The 23,877-nt window shown below is 40.2% G+C and overlaps 1 protein-coding gene across 2 annotated transcripts in view; it reads left to right on the forward strand.

Moving 5' to 3' along the window:
• The window catches only part of CDKL5 (cyclin dependent kinase like 5), a gene marked incomplete at both ends in the record, with an annotated part of 129,399 nt that overhangs the window by 96,980 nt on the left and 8,542 nt on the right, over positions 1–23,877 (forward strand). For both annotated transcript variants that reach the window (XM_080910892.1, XM_080910893.1), the window contains 5 exons: positions 4,034–5,000; positions 8,856–8,957; positions 9,227–9,332; positions 14,860–14,983; positions 20,278–20,377. In XM_080910892.1, the coding sequence (XP_080767018.1) occupies positions 4,034–5,000; positions 8,856–8,957; positions 9,227–9,332; positions 14,860–14,983; positions 20,278–20,377 (1,399 nt within the window). The remainder of the gene's footprint in view (positions 1–4,033; positions 5,001–8,855; positions 8,958–9,226; positions 9,333–14,859; positions 14,984–20,277; positions 20,378–23,877) is intronic.

The following is a 23,877-nucleotide window of genomic DNA, read 5'->3' on the forward strand; positions in this document are numbered from 1 at the left end:
TTGAACTGCCACGTGATTTCTCTAATTTAGATTTACAAAGTAAATTATTCTAATGATGTAAAATTTGGTAGACCAATGATAAATCTGCGAGCAAATAAAATTTTCTAGAAGGATTCATTTTTAGGTTTTGGTGGTATTTTTAATAAATTAAAGGGAAAGTCCTAAGTGCTTTTTATCTTTTAGTAATTTTATATCATCTGAGACCTCTGTCCTGTATTTATTCTATGGGAGCCTATCTTTCCAGGGATGTGAATTCTAGTTGGTGTCTCCACACAGGCCTTCTAAGACAATCTTTGATATATTCACAACACTCACGTGCTCCTGTGCCTTGTCCCTGGAGAGTACACTGTCACCATACACCCTGAGTCATTTTCTCTCTAGAAGCCAGTGAACTCAGTCATTACTTAGTCCCCTGCTTGCTACCTTCAGGCTCCTCTGAGGTTCCTTTCATGTGCATGGTGTGATGTCATTTTGATTGTGCTGGTCCTCTCAGTGGTCTTGCTTGACCACCTGCCACATTGGAAGATAGTTCTGTGCCTCTGTCTCCATTTGCTCGTTGGTTTGTGGAATGTGCCAGAAGAATGACCTCTTCTTCTAGCTATCTTCAGCCTCCAGCTCAATTATCCTTCTGCTGGGATTATGGGTTTTTGTCACCGTGCCTGACCATTTTCACTTTTAAGCTTATTTTAAGTACATATATTAGCTGTCTATCCATTTATCTACTCTGCCAACCATACGAGAGTGGATTACAGCCATGAAGTCATGCCTACATGTAATCCCAGTATGCAGGGAGTGGAGGCAGGAAAATTGGGAATCAAGGCTGACCTCCAGTAAGTTTGGGGCTAATGTAGACTACATGAGACCCTATCCCTAAAACAAACTGAGCGATTTATGCATTAATTCATTTTGAATGGTTAGCAGTTTAACACAGATTCTCTGTAGTTGTGTATCAACGAGATCTATGACATTTTCAAAGCTGCTTTTTATTGTGCTTTGGCAGAGCTCCAATGTGAAGATGATGCAACGCCCTTTCTACACAGGAATTATTGTATGTCTAAATCTCAGTAGCTAGCAGTTAATCCTGAGATGGTAACACGGAGAGTAATTACTTAGGATACACAAATGTACATACTTATGTACATGCATACAAATGTGTGATAAGTCTGGACCTTTAACAGCCGTTTTTGCCTTAACTTTATAGCTTCCCTTTTCTTATATTGCTGTGAATATATGTAAGATCACAGTAGGTTTGTGTAGCAGTAATTCTAGTAGCTCTAGAAGCTTTAGCAGCTTTCTTCACTGTTCTTCATCCTTTTGTGATTTTCATTTATGGTTAAAGCATTTCTGCCATTTCTATATCTTCATGTGCAGAGGATAGGGAGAAAGTATTTCAGGGAAAGCTAGAGCTTGGCACAACGAGCCCTGTGGAAGGACTGAAATGGGACCTGGATCAGGGTGTGTGGCAGGAAGAAACAGGGAAGTGTGTTTCCACCTATCAACCCCCAACCTTCTCCCTTTTCCTGTAGCACTTCTTTCTTCTGATCAGCCCTACCAGAAGATAGCCAGCTAGTAACCTGAGGGGCATAGTCTCCAGTGCTGTGGTCTTGAGGCCCACGACTGGAGAGAGTATTGAGAATAGCCAACATACTTACTCAGATCTATCTCTGCATAAGATTATATATCATAATTGAGTTTTTGAAAAGTTGCTGAAATATTTTAGTTGCCAAGATGTAAATAATCAGGAAATTCTGGTGGTTTAAAACCTGATACCTGTAGGATACCTAGACTGGCTGGATGCTGTTGTTGGATGGAGACCACTGTGGAACCATTCTAACGTTAGAGCAGGTGGAGCTCAGAAAAAGGTTGTTGTCTACAAGCAGGACCATTATCTTGTCAGTATTAACCATAATCAGCCCTAATTATACTCTTGTCTTAGAGCAAAACATCAAGAGTCTGGCTCCTACTAACTCATAATGTCTTACGCAGGTAACCAATCTTAAGGAAAAGGAGCAGCTGGGCTGGAGAGATAGCTTGACTATTAAAGGCTAGGTTCAAAAATCAAAAATATAATGTATTTCTTAGCAAATGAAGGAAATGTTTACTAGTTATGTAGATATGACACACAGATAGATCATCTAATAAGACCTAGTCACTTCCTTTTGACTGCTACAAAAAGAACATATCCTTCATCCAAACACTACATCCTCTCTGTCCGGGAGAGTGTCCAATATAACCTTGGTATTATATTTCAGTAAACTGCCCTTTCTTTCGTTCAACCCCTACTGTGTATGTATGTGTCTGGTAAACTATTTTAACATCCCTGTAATCAGTCTCACAGATCCTACATGGTATGCACTCTACTTTATTTATCTGGACATATGTTCTCTATATCACTTAACAAAACAAACATAATTTACCTTTGTATTTACTTTCTAAATCTGGGCAAACCAGAAGGTATAGTTTTGTGGGTTGCTATTCTTATTAAATACCAGCAGTCCAAAGGGACTTTTTTAAAAACTACTCTTTGATGAAAAATAATCTTCAAATCAATCGATCTTCACCAGTAGCAATACTTGTAACATTTTCTAAGTTCACAGTAAAAAAAATTGAATAAATCATTACTAATTTTGAAACCTATGTCAAAACACAGTCTCATTCTTTGTTACATGCTATCTTTTCTGGAATGTCATTTTCAGCTTTCAAACTGAAGAAAAGGTTTCTCTCTAGGCGACTGTTTGTATATTACACTAGGTAGGAAATGAAGCTTCAAGTCCTAAAGAAGTGCTCAGTCACTTTGGAATAATGAACTGTGAAATGAAGAAGTGACTAAAGTGTGCCTTTTACCAAGCAATTAGCACTTAAGACCCTGTGTTCCACTATAGTGTTCCTGTTTAGTTTACACAGAAATATCTAAACAGTGATGCATTTTTGTTTAATGTACAAGGAGCTATCTCAAGAGCCCACAGTAATTGCTACTCTTCTAAAGCATAAACACAGATCATCATGTTTTCCAACAAACCTCACTAGTCAGTTAACATTTCTCTCAGAGTATCATTTTCTTTACATCACTAGAATTCTACCTCGTGGACTCTACAGGCTAAAGAGGAGATGTTGCCATGTGTATGTAGAACTACTGTGAGAGTGTATCTGAATCAGCCTATAGTTTTACAAAGATTGTGAAGTTCAAGGAACACAGTAACCTTCAAGTCTAAGTGTTGTCTCTTGACATTCAGATAAGGGAACAACAACAGTCTGCTAGCTCTCTTCCTCTTACTAGCTATTCTGTACCAGGCAGTCATAGCCAAAGCATACTTTACTTGACTCTGCATCAGCAACTGTTTTGGCAGCCAGCAAGTTAGACAAGCATTTAAGGATGCCAAAGCAGCTTCATCAGGAAGTGATTTATCTAGTTCAGTGCCTTAGTCTGAGAAACCTGCCTGTTATTGATAAGGACACATTTGAGATAGTGATTTTAGTCATTTGAGTGCCTGCTTTTTCCCATCTTTAGAAAAAACCAAGTCTCAGTCTCTCTCTCTTATCTCTCTTCCTCTCCCCCCCTCCCCTTTAATCAAAACATTGCTATTATCTTCTCATCCTGTTGTTCCTTCCAACAAATTTCTTCTTCCTGCGTCTCTGTCTGACTCCTATGACATGTGTGTTTCTCCAGTATAATGCATATAATTAGGGTTACCTTCATGAACATGTAAGGGGTTGTTGGATAGGAGCCATGTATCAGTGGCTACACCACCAAAGAATATGATTACCTCTCTCTATGAAACTTTTAAGCGTCTATATAGCTCCTCTGGGAGAGTAGGACCTTGGGTATCCTGCATTCTGGATCAAGTGTTGATGGGCCCAGTCTTGTGCAGGGAACCAGTGCTGCTCTTCAGTTCTTCCCACTCCTTCCTTCCCTCAGCCATGCAAGGTTTTAAGAATGGCCTCCTTTAGTTTACTGTGGGTTTGCTTATCTGTTTTGAACATCATACTGTTTGCCTCCTATTGAACTGATCCTCTTCTTTTATTTTAAACATAGGAATCAATCTACCAAGGGTGCTGCTCTACAGACTCATCACAGATCAAACAGCAAGGACATTCAGAATTTAAGTGTGGGTCTGCCCAGGGCTGAAGAAGGCTTGCCTGCAAATGAAAGCTTCCTAAATGGAAACCTTGCTGGAGCAACTCTCAGTCCAATGCACACCAAAACCTACCAAGCAAGCACCCAGCCTGGTTCTTCCAGCAAAGACCTAACAAACAACAACATACCACACCTTCTTAGTCCAAAAGAAGCCAAGTCCAAAACAGAGTTTGACTTCAATATTGACCCAAAGCCTTCGGAAGGTCCAGGCACAAAGTACCTCAAGTCCAGCACCAGATCTCAGCAGAACAGGCACTCCTTCATGGAAAGCTCCCAGAGCAAAGCTGGCACACTACAGCCTAGTGAGAAGCAAAGTCGGCACAGCTACATTGACACCATCCCCCAGTCCTCCCGGAGTCCGTCCTACAGGACAAAGGCCAAAAGCCATGGGGCTTTGAGTGACTCCAAGTCTGTGAGCAACCTTTCAGAAGCCAGAGCCCAAATCACAGAGACTAATACTGGTAGATACTTCCCATCCAGTTGTTTGGACTTGAACTCTCCCACCAGCCCGACACCCACCAGGCACACTGATACAAGAACTTTGCTCAGCCCCTCCGGTAGAAATAATCGAAATGAGGGCACTCTGGACTCACGGCGAACCACCACCAGACACTCCAAAACCATGGAAGAGTTGAAGCTGCCTGAGCACATGGATAGCAGCCATTCACATTCACTGTCTGCACCACATGAATCATTTTCTTATGGGCTAGGCTACACTAGCCCGTTCTCCTCTCAGCAACGTCCTCACAGGCACTCCATGTATGTGACCCGAGACAAAGTGAGAGCTAAAGGCCTTGATGGAAGCTTGAGCATAGGGCAAGGGATGGCGGCCAGAGCCAACAGCTTGCAGCTCTTATCACCCCAGGTACCACTTGGCTTTTTGATCTATGTAGCAGCTTATCTTGGGGAAGTGTTACAAGCAATATCTATAAAGTTGCTATGCAGTTCTCCCTACTCCGATCAGCCCGACTTTCACTGGACAGTGAATGGAAGTACACTTTGGATTATTTTTGTTAAAAATAATCATAACTCAGCTGTGTGTGGTAGCACAGACACAGGATTGTCCTATCACTTGGGAAGCAGAGACAGGTAGATCTTTGTGAGTTCCAGACTAGCCAGGGCTACACAGTAAAACCCTGTTTCAAAAAGAATAATATTTATAGGAATGTATTTCTTAAGTATTCATTTCTGACATATTTTAATGACTGACCATTTATTGAAATTAGCAATATGGATTAGCTTTTACTTATTTCAAAATTTGTGTTGTTTTTATCTAATCTTTCTAAACCGCATGTTTAAACTTTTTTTCTAATACCAAGTATCTTTTTTTCTTTTTTTTAATTAATCATTTTATTTGATTATGTTTCAAATTATATCCCCCTTCCCAGTTACCCCTCCACAAACCCCCATCCCATATCTCCTTTCCCCCCTCCCCTTTGCCTCTAAGAGGGTGGTCTCCCACTCACCCTCTCCAGCCCCACCACTCAAGCATCCCCCTATGCTGGGGCACCAAACCTCCATAGGACCAAGGGCCACCCTTCCTATTGGTGCTAGATAAGGCCATCCTCTATACACATGTATCTAGAGCTATGTATCCCTCCATGTATACTCTTTGGTTGGTGTTTTAGTCTCTGGGTGCTCCAGGCAGTCCAGCCAGTCAATGCCATTCTTCTTGTGTGGCTGCAGTCCCCCTCAGCTCCTTCAGTCCTTCCCCTAGCTCTTCCATTAGGGTCCCCAGTCTCTGTCCAATGGTTGGATGGGAGTATCTGCATCTGTATTGGTCAGGTGCTGTTAGAACCTCTCAGGGAACAACCATACCAGGCTCTTGTCAGCAAGTGCTTCTAATTTCAAGTATCTTAACTAAATTTAATTTTAAAAAAATTCTTAAATTAGCTAAGTTTAACTTCAGATCAGGGTAAATGTTACTTTTAAAATCATGTATATATCTGTGTCTTATCATGAGAACATAAGTACAGGTACCTACAGAGGGCAGAGATATTGCATACCTTTGGAGCAAGAGTTATAGAAATTTGTGAGCTACCTGACAGGGGTTCTAGGAACCAAATGCAGGTCCTCTGCAAGGGGCAGTACATGCTTTTAACTGCTTTTCTCTGACCCCTTGGTTGTTTTAATTAATTAACTAAGTAAGTATGTATATATATATATATATATATATATATATATATATGCATGTATGTATGTATGTATGTATGTGTGTATATATGTATGTATAAATGAATGACTTGACAAGGGAGGGATATACATAGACATGCACATGGGAAAATGACTTTGTGAAGTTGGTCCTCTCCAGCCATCTTTATGTGGGTTTTAAAGATCTAACTCAGATCATCAGGCTTGCATGCTAAGCATTTTACCTGCTAACCTACAAAGTCATTAAAGCCTGTATTACTAGAGCACTGACTATGAATAGGCATAGAAAACAGGGAGAGGTCACTGTGAGCAGGAACAGTCTGAAATGGCTTTGGTGCAGCTAACAGCCTGACCTGTATAGACAGATGAAGAGTGAAGCTAGGCTAAGTACCACAAGAAGCTCTGATTGGAGAGATGAAATTAAAGTGGCCCTGTGGTTTTGAAGCATGTTAACCGAAAGGGGACCCTTGGCAACAAATGATTTGTTCTAATACTATAAACTTGTATACTGGTAACCATGCAGCAGAAGTGTGCTTGTGTGTTACCAAAAAAAGGGCAAAAAAAAAAAAAAAAAGATGGAAGCAATCTTGTCAGTTCAGCATAGGCCCTGCTGGAGGCTCTGAGCAGATACTTCTGGGAAGGTTGAGATTTCACTTGGGGAGGAAAGTGAGAGCAGGAAAGAGGACTAAAAAGGGGGAAAGTATCCCAGGAAGACATGATGCTACATGGATCCTGACTGGTTTCCCATTTTTGGAATGACAGTGTAAGAGCTGAGCAGTTCTCCTATGAGCAAGATTGAGCACCACTAGGGAAGCAGATGCATCTCAGGGGCTGTGCAGGACCGGCCACAACGGGACTTGCCAGCTGCACTGTTGAAGGGCTTCTTTCCTCAGAGGTCCTTTTCAGAACAGGCTGGAATTTTTAAGCTCCTTAATTCAACATTATCCTCCTCCATTGAGACCCCTAGGAGGTGGGTGAGCTGCCCAACTTTCTCTAGATGCTAGATCTTTGGCATGGTCATGATGGTGCTTTTATCTAGAGATGTTCCCACTACCCAGCTCCCTCTCAAGTAGGTGGACTCATGACCCACCACAGCAGGGAGTCCTAACAGTGTTCAAGGGAGAAAAAGTAGATCCCATTTGCTATCCTGGGTTAGGAGGGTTAAGGAACACAATTAGAAGAAGCTGGCTGCTTTCAGCAACTACATCTTATACACAAAAAGTATTATCTCAAGCCTAGGTGAAATACGTAAAATGTATTAAAAACTGGAATAAGATCTGGTACCCCCCACCTTCCCTCCCACCACCGTATTTAGAGAATTTTGGAAAGAAATGAATTTTGTGCAGCCTTTCTTCTTCTACTTTACCACCTGTTCTTTTGGCAAAGGCCAGAGCAAGTTTTTTTTTTTTTTTTTAAGGAAATGAGTTATTTATATTTAAACTAAACCCAGTGAGTGTCCAGTGCTTTTGAAAGTGGCAACAATACTCCCCAAGAAAATGAACACTGCATTTTACTCACGGCCCTTTCAAGCCTTCCAGCCACCTTCAAACCTTTAATTGTGGCCTTTCTTAAGGCTTGGAGCTACACCCCCTGAACTGGGCTGAAGTAACAGTTGGATATGTGCTAAGCCCCAGTAATTGTTTATAATTAATTTAGGACTACAATGTTCAAAGAAATTCATTTTTTTTTAAAATCTCTGAGAGGCAGTCATGTGTCTGTTTTCCAAGGGAGGCTGCCTTTCAGTTTTGTTTAACACTTGCCTCAATGCCAACAGTGTGCTTGGTTTCGATCTCCAACCCCCTTCTACAGGCAGTGGCCGGGCCTTGAGAGGTTTCTAGATACTCTGGGTTCTCTTATCTCCATGAGTTCTCAGGAAACCTTTCAACCATTTCTACAAGTTCATTTAAAGCCCCTGCAAATACCTCCTGACTTGCCTTTAACTGGGCACCAGGCCATCTTGCCACCTTTTTTATACTTGGGGACCTGTAGATTGCCTCAGCATGGAACAGATGAGCTTCTGTCCTGAGAAGATGAAGGTAGAAAGAAGCACCATAAACTATAGGAGTTGGGGACTCTTAAGATCAAAATCATTAACAGGGCTTATTCTATTGCTCTTTGCATTCACAAAACATTAATTTTCATCTGCATCTGCTGTGTAAGTCTCCTGAAGTTTTCTTTTAGAGAACTCAGCCTAAAATCTGTAAGAGCAGTTTGGGATTGACTGACAGAATCTCTAAGCACAGTGCTGCTTAGAGCTGTTACTGTCTAGATAGAGAGGTGATTTCTTTTGTTGTTTTAAATAATTAATTGAACTATTTTCAGACTGATGTAGTCCTTACTTGTCTCAACTTTAATGAGAATCTCGCTATCTGTTAAAATTTGTGAGACTTATTTTACATTCATCAGATAGTTTTTACTTTTTTATGAAATGAGTTATGTTGAAGTCACCCCATGATTTTTATTTTAGCTGGTTAAAGTCCTAGCTGTATTAAATGAAGACCATGACAAGGACGACTTTTCATCCCTGGAGATAGGAAGTTTCTATAAATCTTTTTAATTTGACTTGCAGCCCGGAGAGCAGCTCCCTCCAGAGATGACCGTGGCAAGACCTTCCGTTAAAGAGTCCTCCCGAGAAGGCACCTCTTCATTCCACACCCGGCAGAAGTCTGAGGTCTGAGCTCTTCACAGTTGCTACATCTTATAGCCTGGTCTATAAGGACCATTCACTCAGCAGCATTGCAACCTAACTTGTAAACTTTATCCATACCCAATCTCCCATAAATTAATTCAACTGACTTAGAAAATATGTAGTTTTCTTTGTGACATAAGCCTGAGTTTTCCTTTAAAAGACCAAAAACTGTAGGCACTGGCTGGGCTTTGTTGTAAGCTGCACTATCAGCAAACCATGGTCTAACTTTCATACCTTATTTCCGGCCTCAGGGTGGAGTGTACCATGATCCACACTCTGACGACGGCACAGCTCCCAAAGAAAATCGGCATCTGTACAATGATCCTGTTCCAAGGAGAGTTGGTAGCTTTTATAGAGGTAAGCCACCCCCACCCCATGTTTCCTAGAATACCCATCTGTTTTCTGCTGAGTCTATGTCCTTTCCTTGTCCATCACTATGTCGTCACTGCTCCAGTAGACCTGAGACCAACAGTGTTACCTGCTTCACCATCATCTAGCAGTTCACCTTAGCCCTAGTCACCATCATCATTTTGGTCCTTATCTCTTCTGGCTGGGACACTGATTAGTCTCTCTCTCTAAGGCACCCATCCAAAGAGTCCTCAGACTGATCCTTCTGAAGCTAGATATTGACCTATAAAAAAATCTCTAACCTGCCACCCATGTGAATAGTGTTGCTCCATGATAGCTATGAACACAGCTCCACACCAAATTATAAACATCCATAAAACATGAAGATTTTAAAACTTATATGTATTTATTTTGATGCTGGAGACACATAGGCCATGGTGTACCTGTAAAGGTCAGAGGACAGCTTATAGGACTCAGTTCTTTATGTCTACCATGTAGGTCTAGGAGATCGGTTTCATGCCATGAGGCCTGGTGGCAATCAATCTTTCCCTGATGAGCTATAAGAAGGCATATATGACTATATATATATATATATATGTGTGTATATACATATTATATTATATATAATTTTTTTTGGAACAGGGTCTCACTGTGTAGACGTAGACTGGCCTGGAACTATAGGTGTAAACTAGACTGGCTTCAAACTCAAAACTGTCTGCCTCTCTCCACCTCTTGAGTGTTGTGTGTAAAGGTGTGTGCCAACACGCCCGGTTTGAGATCTTAAAAAAAATTTTGATTGCCTATTTTTAAAGTGTGAATATTATACATCGCAATGCGACATTATTATATCAAAATTTTAGGCAGGCCTAGAATGTTAGTAGATAAGACAAATAAAAACATCCACCCTCATTCTCACTTTTACAAGAGAAATTGCTAGCAAGTATAGTAATTCTCTAGGGCAGTCAGGTGATGGTATTACTGGAGAAAGAAATAGACATCCATTGCCCACAGTATCCCACAATTGTACCCTGATACCTTAGCTCTAACTTGTTGAGAGGCCTTTGAATGCTTGGTAACAGTAAAATCGAAATGACTGTTTATGATCAAATCCTGGCGGTCCTCTGTCCGCTCCCCACCTGCCTCTACCCACAAGTCCCAGGTGCACCTGACTCTCTCTGGCCTGGTGGCACCAGTTGTTTCCCTGTGACAGTTTCCCTAGTCCTCTCTACTCTCTGTTCTTTTCATGGCACCTTGTCTTTGTCCATGACAAGATGCAGAACATATTGCACTGGTTCCAGTGTTCCTGTTGGATATTCTGAGTTCACAGGATGGAGATGGAGACCAGGGATAGAGTGTTTGCCTGGCATTCGTAAAACCCTGGATTTGATCCTGAAAGAGAGAGATAGAGGAAAGGAAAGAGAGTGGCAGGAACTGCCTGTCATAGCTTCATAAATACTTACTGATTGAATTAATGAAAACTTTCTAGAGTAGCTTAAAAATATACTTTGTTGTTGAAGAGATGGCTAAAACATGTTTTTGGGGGTTCTGTGATTTCAGCAGAGACCTAATGGAAAAAGGTAACCTTTTGAGGTTCTATCTGATGATAAGGTGCCAAATATTGTAGAATCCTAGTATCTTGGTGGCAATATAAACAGGGGGCTTGGGCATATAAAGTCCCAAAGACTTAGCACAGCCTTGACTTGTTTGATCACATTGCCTGACTTCCTGTTCTTTCTGATGTTATAGACAGCTGGAGAAGTTCAATCAGGGTCAAAGGGGATACAAAGAACTGTTTGGTAATTAAAATTAGGAATCTGAGCCAAATAAATGCATACAAGTGTTATTCAGGAAGAGATGTGCATTGAATGATTAGACTGCTATTTGATCTGTCTCACCTCTACCTTTGCAAAAACACTAGGCATCAAATATACTTCTTAATGACCCCCACCCAATTCCATGGTGACTTTAGAATCTTATAAGGCTAAACATTTTTATTCATTCATTTTATATATGAGAGGTCTGTCATCGTGCACACCAGAAAAGGGAATTAGATCACATAACAGACGGTTGTGAGCCACAATCTGGTTGCTGAAAATAAACTCTGGACCTCTGGAAGAGCAGTCAGTACTCTTAACTGCTGAACCCTCTCTCCAGCCCAAGGCTAAACTTTTAATTCAGACTAAAGTTAATTAGTTTTCTTGTCTTGTGCATGAGTAAAACATCTTCAGTGTAAGTTTTTCTTTTAAAATCATCTGTAATTTGTTGTTTGTACAGATGATTGGAGAAAATATTCTTCTTTTGGGGAGAAGGTCTATCCATGTAGACCAGGCTGGCCTCCAGCTGACTTCTACCCTTCTCTTTCTATATTTCAATACTGGAATTACAGGTGTGTGCTATCATGCCCACTAGAGGAATATTTTAATACAAGATAAAAAGTAGAGTTTTAAATTAACAAAATAGTCTTTTGGTTACACTATTTTGGTTACAAATAGATTGGATTGGTTACCATGGGAAAAATATTCCCTTTATCTATCTTATAATCTACTTTGAGATTTGGCAAGTAGAACAGTTTTGTTTTTAAAAAGTTCATTAATAGTAAGGAAAGTTTTTGTTTGTTTCTTTGTTTGTTTGTTTATTACACTTAAGATTTTATTCCCCTCCTGGTTCACCCTCCTACTCTTCCACTTCCTGTATCTCCTCCCTGTGCCCTGTCTCCATAAGGATGTCCCCACCCTCCCACCCCACCAGATCTCTAAACTCCCTGGGGCCTCCCATCTCTTGAGGGTTAGGTGCATCTTCTCTGACTGAACCCAGACCCAGCAGTCCTCTGCTGTATATGTGTTGGGGCCTCATATCAGCTGGTGTATGCTGCCTGGTTGGTGGTCCAGTGTCTGAGAGATCTCAGGCGTCCAGGTCAGTTGAGGCTGCTGGTCCTCTTATAGGGTCGCCCTCCTCTTCAGCTTCCTCCACTGCCTTCCTCCTCAGTTTCTCCCAGCTTTCCCTAATTCAACCACGGGAGTCAGCAGCTTCTGTCCATTGGTTGGATATAAGTATCTGAATCTGAGTAGGAAAGTTTAAATGAAACACTTGGGGACATTGGTCATTTCAGTGATACTGGTATGTCCCAGAGAAAAAGAGTGTGTTTTGTTTTAAATGACAGATATTTCCAGATATAACTGGAAAGATGTTTCTAGAATAGGTTCATTGTACTTTCTTATCCAGAGGCAAGTGAATGGTGCCATTTTTGTTGTGTTGTTGTTTTAATTTTATTTTTGAGATTATAATTACATTTCTTCCTTCCCTTTCCTCCCTCCAGAGTCTCCTGTATGCCCTCACCTTGCTCTCTTCAAATTCATGATTTCTTTTTCACTAATTTTTATTGCACACACACAAACACGCACATGCGCACACACACACATACATACATACACACACACACACACACACACACACACACACACACACATACACACACACACACACACATGTTCCTAACTATAGTCTTCTCACTTCATATGTTACTTGTATGTGTGTTTTCAGGGCTGATCTTTTGGTACCTCTCCTGCTCCCAGTTTCCTCAGTTGCCTATAGTTCTTTGTGTAGGTTGAGGCCTCCTGGGTTTTTCCCTGTCCACTGTGGCATATCCTTAGGTATTTTCCTTGTCCCACTCATGGTTGTGAATGTTCCTGGGGCACACAGTCTCATAGCAAACTTCCTGATCCTCTGGCTCTTAAAATCTGTTCACTCCCTCTTCCAACATTTTTCCTGAGCATTAGGCTCACGAGTGTATTATAGATGTATCCATTGGGACTAGACTCCACAGCTCTGCATTTTTATTAGGTGTGGTTTTCTGTAGTGGTCTCCATCTATTGCTGAGGAGAGAAGACTACACTTACCTATGGGTATAAGAGCAATTATTTGTGTATTTCTGTAGGGGTTATGATGACTTAATAGAGTATTGGTTGTAGATTCTCCTCCAAGAACCATGCTTTCACCAGCACTGAGTAGTTAGCTAGGTTTCTAGTACCAAGTATGGTTTCCCTGAGGTAGTGCATGCAGGTCTTCAGTGTAATTAGAAAGCTGCTGGTTACTGGCAAGGTATACATACTGCTAGTGCAGCCTTGGAGTTACTGTGTCATGCCCTTCATTGATGCGGTTCATTGGCATTATAGCTGGGTAGGTGTCTTAGTTGGGGTTTTATTGATGTGAAGAGATACCATGATCATAGCTACTCATAAAGGAAAATATTACATTGGAGCTTGATTACAGTTCAAACATTTAGTCTATTTGTTGTCAAGGTGGGAAGGGTGGCTGCATACAAACTGACATGGTGCTGGAGAGCTGACTGAGAATTTTGTAAAGAGAGAAACTGGGCCTGACTAGAGCATCTGAAAAACCTCAGAACCTACCCTCACATGAGGGAGTTCCTCCTCATAGTTCCTCCTACAATGCCTAATAGTGCCACTCCCTGATGACCAAGCATTCCAAAGGATGAGTCTGTGAGGACATCCTTATCATGAAAGCTAGTCCTCCAGGAGGAGGCATGTAGGTCAGTTCCAGTTCAGGAATCTCTGGGCTCTCTAGAGCCAACAAGAAATGAAAATGGGATCATTGCCAAGATCTGGGGTTAGGGAACAGTAGAGAGGGGAATAGCAGGGATAAGTGATCTGATGAGGGAAATGTGAAAGGGGGAGGTAGGTACAGAAGAATGAGAAGTGACAGAAATCATACTATTAACTGTTTACCTTAAAAACTATAATACACGGATGTAATTCTGTGTATAAATACATGGTTATTGCTTCAACATCGATATAAGACGACATATTATACTATACCCAGTCAGGATGACCTGGAACTCACTCTAACCTAATCTGTCCCTGATCTCATATTCAGTCCTGTCTGAGCTTCTTCAACAGTGGGATTACCTCTAGCAAGCACTTCCTTGCTTGGTGTCACTGATCTTGATATACAATGTATGTTACTTTTATGATGAAATTTGTAGAAATTGATGAAAACATGATTACCCCTTCCCCAAAAGCAGAATCACTCAATACATTATAGTCTACATTTCTGTACATTTTTGCTCTGAGAGTGTATAGGAAATTAATATTTTGTGAAAATGGCCAAATTTTCTTATAGTTTAAATATCTAAGTGGCACACCCTTACATTGTCAAGTCTTAAACTGGAATTTGTGTGTTCCAGTATACTTATTGTTAAGTATGATATTGGACTAAGAATGGAGTTTTCATAGTTAGGCCTGTAATGAGAAAGCATCAATTATAAAGAATGCCCCCAAAAACCATGGTATTGGGGGTGTAGCTGCTACAATAGTCATTTTAAATAATGTTCAATTTTAAAATGTCCCCAAATATTCTGCAGTACATCGGCTGACGTCCCAGGTTTCTGTTGTGAACTCTTTATGACTTGTCACCATGTAAGCACTTTTTGTTTGTGGCCAAGAAATGCAGTGAACTAACATCAGAACTACTTAAAGGCACCAAGTGCTTCAGTAATGTTTTTTTTTCCCTCATTCAGTGCCATCTCCACGACCAGACAATTCTTTCCATGAAAATAATGTGTCCACTCGAGTTTCTTCTCTGCCATCTGATAGTAGTTCTGGCACAAACCATTCAAAAAGACAACCAGGATTCGATCCGTGGTGAGTGTTTGATTTGCTCTTATTCTTTCTTTTGCTAATTGTAGATTTGGGACTTCAAAGACATGTAAGATAAACTTTTAGTGTTCTTTTTCTACACCGGGCCTTTCTTTTTTAAGAATAAGAAAAACATGTCATGTTGGAGGGTTTTGTAACTTTGTTCAAGTTCAGAATTTCTATTAAGTAGCATGTAAAAGAAAAACTAACAGATGTATCTTTCATCCCATTTGTTCATTCTTTTATTGACAGTGAATTTGCACAGCCCTCTGTACTCTGCCTAATTCTCATAGCTTCCCTTTAAGAGAGGGGGTTACTCCCATTCTATACACACTGAAGCTTGAAAGATAGAGGTTGTCCCTGGTGCCAAACACCTGTAACATGGAGCAGAGACACAGGACACTAGTGCTTCCCTCTAGAATTGTTACAACATTTACGTGATATAATATTAAAAAGGCCCCTAAAATGGTACCTGGCACTGTAATGGCTCATTCTGGTAGTAGCTATGAGTATTATATTTAATGTTTCCATGGTTTGTTGACTATTTTGCTTTTAACTTTGCTTATAAACCTCTTTGTGACTGTGTTTTCGCCCCTAGTGTGAAGAAAACAGGTTTAGCTTTTGTTGGTTTTCAGCGTTGACAATTTTCAGGTGTGGCTTGGAGAAACCCTGAGAATAATGTCAAAGTGTCAAATACAGATGCATAGAAGGAACTGTTTTCTCTTGGTTGTTTGTATAACACAGTAGGGACAATCTAAAGCAGTATCGATTTTAGACTGTCATAGTCCTTTGAAAATTAGGTTAGTCAGATGAAAATTAAACCAAAGTATGGACTGGCCGGTATGCTGGTACTGGACTCTAATTCCAACATTTGGGAGACTGAGACAGGAGAATTGCCAGCTCTTAAAGCTAGCCTGAGCTATATAGTGAGATTCTATCTCAATGCTTTGCACAGGGAAGGGGGGTGGTTTCCAAAAGCAGGATAGACATTGTTAGCAATGTGGTATATCTGGGGAATGTGGGTTGTGTTTGTACATGTTTTGGGGGTTTGATTTCATTTGGTTGTGGGGACTGAATATAGGGCCTAGTATATGATAACATGGTAAAATTTGATTCTTAAACTATCACATGACCTCCAACCAGTCTATTTCTGTAACAATACCACTTTGAATTTCTTTGAGGAAGAAAATATTTTTACACTGTACACATTTTCTGTAATGAAAAGTTCGAGACAGGATAATTAAATAGATATTGTAGTTTAACAGCCAGAGCTGTTATTCTGCCCATCTCAGTGGTCTTGAATCCACTTAAGAAATTGAAGATAAGCTAAAATATTTCAGAACAAGAAAAATAGACTTAATACAGCCAGACTCATCATCTTTACTAATAGAGTAACGATTCAATCATCACTTGTAAACTATTCCTCCTTTTGCCCAGTTTTAGAGGTTAGTACCAAGGTCATTAGGATGTGAAGTCGGTCCAGCTCACAACACAGTGTCCATAGGGGAGAAGCATTCATAGGCAATAGCTATGGAGCAAAGCATGTGTGTGATTTATCTTTTCACAGACCCCATGAAAATTCCATGCATCGACTTAGACAGGTATCAATTTAGATACCTACTAAATGAATAGCATTTTCTTTATAATAAATAAACAAATGACAAAGTATGGAACTAATTTTAAAAACCTGCTATCAAAATTGGGCTAAAAATGGATACTTGAACTAAGTTTATTCAAAATCCAACTAGTGAAGAAACTCTGAAACTCATTTGAATAATGACAGGTTTTTCTTTTCTTTTCATAGGATGACGAATATATGTGTCCAGTATAGCTTGTCAGTCTGTCTTGCAGACTGACTTTCTCGGTTACTGCAGGGGAGGGATGAGGCAGGGGAATAACAGAGCAGTGCCCCCACCTCTCCCATTCATTCTTCATGCTGCTCCCAGAGAGGTTAAGCTAAAGTTCCAGGTGGGCTGTGCAGTCTCATTCGCACTGGTCTCCGTGAGTCTGGGAGCAGTTGTGACAGGCCAGGCTCCTTGATTGATTTCTCTCCTTATCCTTAATACCTAATAAGTAAGTGCTGATGAACTTTCAGTCAGTTTTCGTTTTCATTTCTTCCTTCTGTGGTTACAGTGCGTCTGAGCTTCACTCATTCTTCTTGACTCCCTTGGCAATAGTTGTTGGGTTACATGACAGGAGTCACAGTTTTGTGGGAGAGCCTGTCTGTTTATCCTTTACTGTCTGTCTTTCCTCAACCTCATGACCATGCTGTTTTGACCAACGCTATTACCAAGACTGGGTCACTAGATGCATAGCCCCTTCTCAAAGCTTCCCTCTCTGAAATTGATGTGCTACCCAAAGCTCCCCACTATACAAGGTGAAATTCTATAAGCCACAAATCCAGATAGGGCAATAGTTGCCACACACATGCCTGGTAGGCTCATTGCCGCTCAGCCAAGGCTCCTTCTTCATTTGCGGAGCCCACAGCTTTTCAGCTCCCTGTGTTCCAGGCAGCTGCTCTCTCTCCCTTTCTCTCCTAAGCTGTTTTCTCTCCCTTATTTCTGGGTGAGTTTCTCTGTAGTTCTGCTTAATTCTTTCTCTCTGTTTCTCCTTCTCTGCTCAGGCTTGCTTTCTTCTGTCTTTTATGATGCAAACATACACATGATCCAGTTCTAGCTTTCATCTTGTTCAAGGGTAGTTTATTTCCTGTTTCCTTTGGGGGAGGCTAGAATCTTTCCTTGCATACTTCTCAACCCCACCACCTGGTCTGCTTCAGCTTGAAAATGGTGAAATCATCATTCCTCCTGCCCCACCTACTCTGTAGTTTATCCGGCTTTAATGTCAGTTTGCCCTCCCCACCCCACCATGGCCCCGGCCCTTGACTGCCTTGATGAAGCCATGAAGGTTCTGTCACTGTGCTAAAGCGATCCTCTCACCATTGTCACATACCCAGGAATACAAGCATATGCCTTATTTTGGCTTGACTTATTTTAGTCCCCCAGTACCTGCAATGGAACCCAGGGCCTTGTCAATATTGTGCAAGTGCTCTTCCACGTAGCCACATTTCCAGCCAAGATTTCTATTGCAGTTTCATCCTGCATTTTAGAAGAGTGAATGTGGAAGCCAGAGGGATGGCTCAGGAGTTAAAAGCACCCATTGTTCCTATAGAGTATCCAGCTTTAGTTCTGAGCACAAATGGTGCCTCACAACCATCCATAATCCCAGTTCCAAGGAACCCCACACCCTCTTCTGACCTCCATGGGCTCCAAGTGCACAAGTGGTACATACACACAGACTTTAATTGTACAAACACATAAATAAATCTTTAAAAAATAAAGGAATATTAAAAGTACACTGTATAACCTACATACTTTCTTGCCATGTATTTGGACTTATCTGGCATAAAAAACTTGAAATTGTTATATTTTTACTTAATACTATAGTTTCAATATTCTTTCATGCCAGTGGATATTCTTTGAAGCTGTGATTTATTTCTAATAGCTTCATTGTGGTTTCTGCCATGCAACCAGTAATGGTTTATTTAGAATTTTTCTGGCTTACATATTTTAATAAAAAAAGCTAGATGCTGCTTTGTTCATATTTTTCTTAGATATTATAATCACTTCATTGCTGTTTGGTATTCTGAAACCATGAGTATAAATTAACTGTTATTTTTAATGATTCTACCACTCTTATCTTTAGGGACTATGTAAATATGTGAGGTTTTTTTTCCAAGAATAATACCAGTTGAGTAGCTTTTTGTAAAGTGTAAGTCCAAAACCAAGGTGTCCTACACCTCCTCTTTTTTCCTCTTTCTTTTTTTGAAAACTGGGGTTTTGTGTCATGGTCATTCTGGGAAGATGACCTGCCAGGCCTTCAGCTCAAATGTTCTGGGTCTGCCTTCCAAGGGCCAGGGTGACAGGCAGCTGCCGCCACACCTGGCTTATTGCCTGTTTTGAATATCTTCTATTTTCTTAAAATACCTAGTGTTATGTGTGGTATCAATCTTTTAATTTTTGTATGCTATTTATTTTTTTCTCATATATTACATCCTAAATGCAATTTACTTTTCTCCCAGTCCTTCCCCTAACCTCTAACCACCCCCCCCCAAATTCATTCCTCCTTCATTTCTCTTCAGAACAGCACAGGCCTCCCATGGATATCAAACAAATTTGACATACTAAGTTTCATTTAAGCCTAGGCATATGGTATCAATTTTTCTTTTTTTATTTCCTAAATTTTAAAATCACATTTATTGTTTTTATTTATTCTCTTTACATCCCAATTGCTATCTCCCCTCTTGGTCCACCTCCTTCTCATAGTCCCTCCTCCCATATCCTCTCCCCTTCTCCTCTGAGAGAGTAGAGGCCTCCCTAGGTATCCCTCTACTCTTGGGAACTCTCAGACACTGAACCACTAAGTAAAGACATACACAGGCTGGGCCTAGGCCTTCCCACACATAGCAGATGTGCAGCTTGGTCTTCATGTGGGTCCTGAACAACTGGAGTAGTGGCTGCCCCAAAAGCTGTTGCCTGTCTGTAGGATATGTTCTTCTAACTCAACTGCCTTGTTTACCCTCAGTGGAAGAGGAAGCACCTAGCCCTGCAGAGACTTGATGTGGTATCAATCTTAATGTCAGCATTTTCAGCTAGAATGATTCTTCACCACACACACACACACACACACACACACACACACACACACACACACATATCTTGGGCATATATCATGTCTACATCTTTTTCCTTGAGTATTTTTTTACTCAGATTAAAGGTTTGTTAAGTACGAATTTTCCATGTTGGGGCAATTTTTACCTCTATTAATAATGTTTCTATAGCAGCATTGATTTTTTTATGTTTACTAACTTGGCAAGTTACTAATAATAAACTTGTTGAGCTGTTTTTTAAATGGTAAATAGAAAAATGAAGGTATTGAAAATGTTTCTGTTGTTTCCCTTGGAGAGTTACAGAGGAAGCATCCTCTAAGCCATGCATTTTACAGAAATTCTAATTTAGAGTTTTACAGCAGTAGGAAAAGGGTCCCAAAGAGCAGTTACAGATCATTTATAATAGTATTCAAATTACTGGTGTAATCAAGCCTGTGCCAAAGAACAGCCATTCCACATGCCAATTAGATTCGGTTCCCTCTGTGCTTTTCAGAGGACCTTTACCTGTGGGCTCAATTCTTCATGGCTGGTTGAATCTGGTATCACACACGTTCAACCTTCATTATGTTTGTCACATTGTGGCAAGAGAATGATTCAAAGATCCATATGATAAAAAAATTGTCTTCTTGTTTAGGAAAAGTCCTGAAAACATTAGTCATTCTGATCAACTCAAAGAAAAGGAGAAGCAAGGTTTTTTCAGGTCAATGAAAAAGAAAAAGAAGAAAACTCAAACAGTAAGTATATGACTAATGTCTGTCTATGACACGGGATTCTGTTATTTTGTGGATACATGTTACACTTGACACAGAGCAATCAGACTTAATTTCTTAATGTGGATATATTTTAGACAGCTTTCTGAAGTCTTTCATTTCCATCCTCTCTCAAAGCCTTTTCTAGATTCAGCGGAATCTCAAGGAGTAAAAGAAACGTAAATTGGATGATAAAATACTTTTAGGCCTCTCTTGATAAACTACTTATCCATGTGAATTTAGATTGCTGTGAAAACTGAAGACATGGGGTTTGTCTCTCACTAGGAGCAAAAACATAGAAAATGGTTTTGCTTTACATTTAAATCCTAAAATTCATAAACAACCATTGTGCCTCATTCTTTTCTGGCTTCTGTGCTATCTAGTCACAGAGGTACAATTGCATCTGACATTTCAGGACTGGCTTCGGTAAGAAAAGGTGTTGCACTTACGGTGGCATTGTGAGACAGGCTGTACCTCAGCTCCTAGGAGCTCTGCATCTGAACCTTGGGCCACTCCACTCGATTGGACTCATCAGTTTGTGGAACCACTCAAGTGGAAATTCTTTTTTTTTTTTTTTTTTTTTTTTTGTCTTCAAAACAAGATTTATTTTTTTTTAACATGAAAATACATGGAAAATACATTGGTCTCTTATCTGTTACAAATAAGACTCAAATTATTAATTATAACAAGAAGTGTTTCTTGAGATATTTCCATCTACACAAAAGACTAACAGCTTATTATTTTTTTAAAGATTTTAAACATTTTTTGCTTAAAATTATACATTTTTGTCAGTACTGCTTTTTCAGACATTAAAATAAATTTTACATAAAACCATGTGAATATGTTTTTTAGTCAGTACTTGATTTTTTTCAAGGGCTTGACAGTATGCATTAAAAACGTACTAGTTGCAATAAGCGTAAAGTACATGCAAAACAAAACGCAACATGGAAATAGTCAAAGTCCTCTTGTTTTGTGAATATATGTATAGTTTTTGTTTTCTTTATTTCTTGGACTTCATACAGTCTGTGAGTTGTTTCTGGGGGAGTGCAAGCCTCTGGGGTTAGCATCCCACTATCAGTGACTGCATATTATGTCTGTTCTTTTGTGACTGGGTTATCTCACTCAGGATGATCTTCTCTAGATGCAGCCATTTTCTTAAGAATTTGGTTAAGTCATTGTTTCTGGTGGCTGAGTAGTATTCCATTGTGTATATGTACCACAATTTTTGTATCCATTCGTCTTCTGAAGGACATCTGGGTTCCTTCCAGCTTCTGGCTATTATAAATAGAGCCGCTGTGAACATTGTGGTGCATATATCTTTGTTGTGTATTAAAGTGTCTCTGGGGTATATGCCCAGCAGTGGAACAGCTGGGTCTTCAGGTAGTACTATATCCAATTTTCTGAGGTATCGCCAGACAGATTTCCAGAGTGGTTGTATTAGCTTGCAACCCCACCAACAGTGGAGAAGTGTTCCTATTTCTCCGCAGCCTCGCCAGCATCTGCTGTCATCTGAGTTTTGGATCTTGGCCAATCTCACTGGTGTGAGGTGGAATCTTAGGGTTGTTTTGATTTGCATTTCCCTGATGGCTAAGGATGTCGAGCACTTCCTCAGATGTTTCTCGGCCATTCGGTGTTCCTCAACTGAAAATGATTTGTTTAGCTCTGTACCCCATTTTTTAATAGGGTTATTTGATTCTCTGGTGTCTAGCTTTTTGAGTTCCTTGTACACCTTGGATATTAGGCCTCTATCTGATGTGGTGTTGGTAAAGATCTTTTCCCATTCTGTTGGTTGCCGTTTTGTTTTCTTGACGATGTCCTTAGCCTTACAGAAACTTTGCAATCTCATTAAGTCCCATTTGTTAATCTTTGACCTTAGAGCTTGAGCCATTGGTGTTTTGTTCAGGAAATTTTCTCCTGTGCCTATGTGTTCTAAGGTTTTCCCTACTTTCTCATCTAACAGTTCCAGTGTATCTGGTTTAATGTGGAGATCTTTAATCCACTTACACTTGAGCTTTGTACAAGGAGATAAGAACGGGTCTATTTTCATTCTTTTGCATGTTGAGTGCCAGTTGGACCAGCACCATTTGTTGAATAGGCTGTCCTTTTTCCATTGAATGTTTACTGCTCCTTTGTCAAAAATCAGGTGACCATATACATGAGGGCTCATTTCTGGATCTTCTATTCTATTCCATTGATCCACTTGCCTATTTCTGTACCAGTACCATGCAGTTTTCAGCACAGTTGCCTTGTAATATAGCTTGAGGTCAGGGATAGTGATTCCCGCAGATGTTTTTTTGTTGTTGAGGATGGATTTCGCTATTCTAGGTCTTTTGTTATTCCATATGAAATTGCACATTGATCTTTCCAATTCCATGAAGAACTGGGTTGGAATTTTGATGGGGATTGCATTGAATCTGTAGATTGCTTTTGGTAGGATGGCCATTTTTAAGATGTTGATTTTTCCAATCCATGAGCATGGGAGATCTTTCCATTTTCTGAGATCCTCCTCAATTTCTTTCTTTAGAGGTTTGAAGTTCTTGTTATACAGGTCCTTTACTTCCTTAGTTAGGGTCACACCAAGGTATTTTATAGTTTTTGTAACTATTGTGAAGGGTACCTTTTCCCTAATTTCTTTCTCCACATGTTTGTCCTTTGAGTATAGGAAGGCTACTGATTTGTTTGAGTTAATTTTGTATCCGGCCACTTTGCTGAACTTGTTTATCAGCTGTAGGAGTTCTCTGGTGGAATTTTTGGGGTCACTCAAGTACACTATCATGTCATCGGCAAAGAGTGATGTTTTTATCTCTTCCTTTCCGATTTGTATCCCCTTGATCTCCTTTTGCTGTCTAATTGCTCCAGCCAGGACTTCCAGTACTATGTTGAATAGGTAGGGAGAGAGTGGGCAGCCTTGTCGAGTCCCTGATTTTAGTGGGATTGCTTCAAGTTTCTCGCCATTAAGTTTGATGTTGGCTGTTGGTTTGCTGTATATTGCTTTTATTATGTTTAAATATGGGCCTTGGATTCCTGTTCTTTCCAGGACTTTTAACATGAAGGGGTGTTGGATTTTGTCGAATGCTTTCTCAGCATCTAGTGAGATGACCATGTGATTTTGGTCTTTAAGTTTGTTTATATGGTGGATTACATTGATGGATTTCCTTATGTTAAACCATCCCTGCATCCCAGGGATGAAGCCTACTTGGTCATGATGAATGATGGTTTTGATGTGTTCTTGGATTCGGTTTGCAAGGATTTTGTTGAGTATTTTTGCATCAATGTTCATAAGTGAGATTGGTCTGAAGTTCTCTTTCCTTGTAGGGTCTTTGTGTGGCTTAGGTACGAGGGTTATTGTAGCCTCAAAAAATGAGTTGGGTAATATTCCATCTGATTCTATCTTTTGGAATATCTTGGCGAATATTGGTGTTATATCCCCAATAAATGTCTGATAAAATTCTGCACTGAACCCATCTGGACCTGGGCTTTTTTTG

The sequence above is a fragment of the Micromys minutus genome (genome assembly GCF_963924665.1).
Source record: "Micromys minutus genome assembly, chromosome: X".
Lineage (NCBI taxonomy): Eukaryota > Metazoa > Chordata > Mammalia > Rodentia > Muridae > Micromys > Micromys minutus.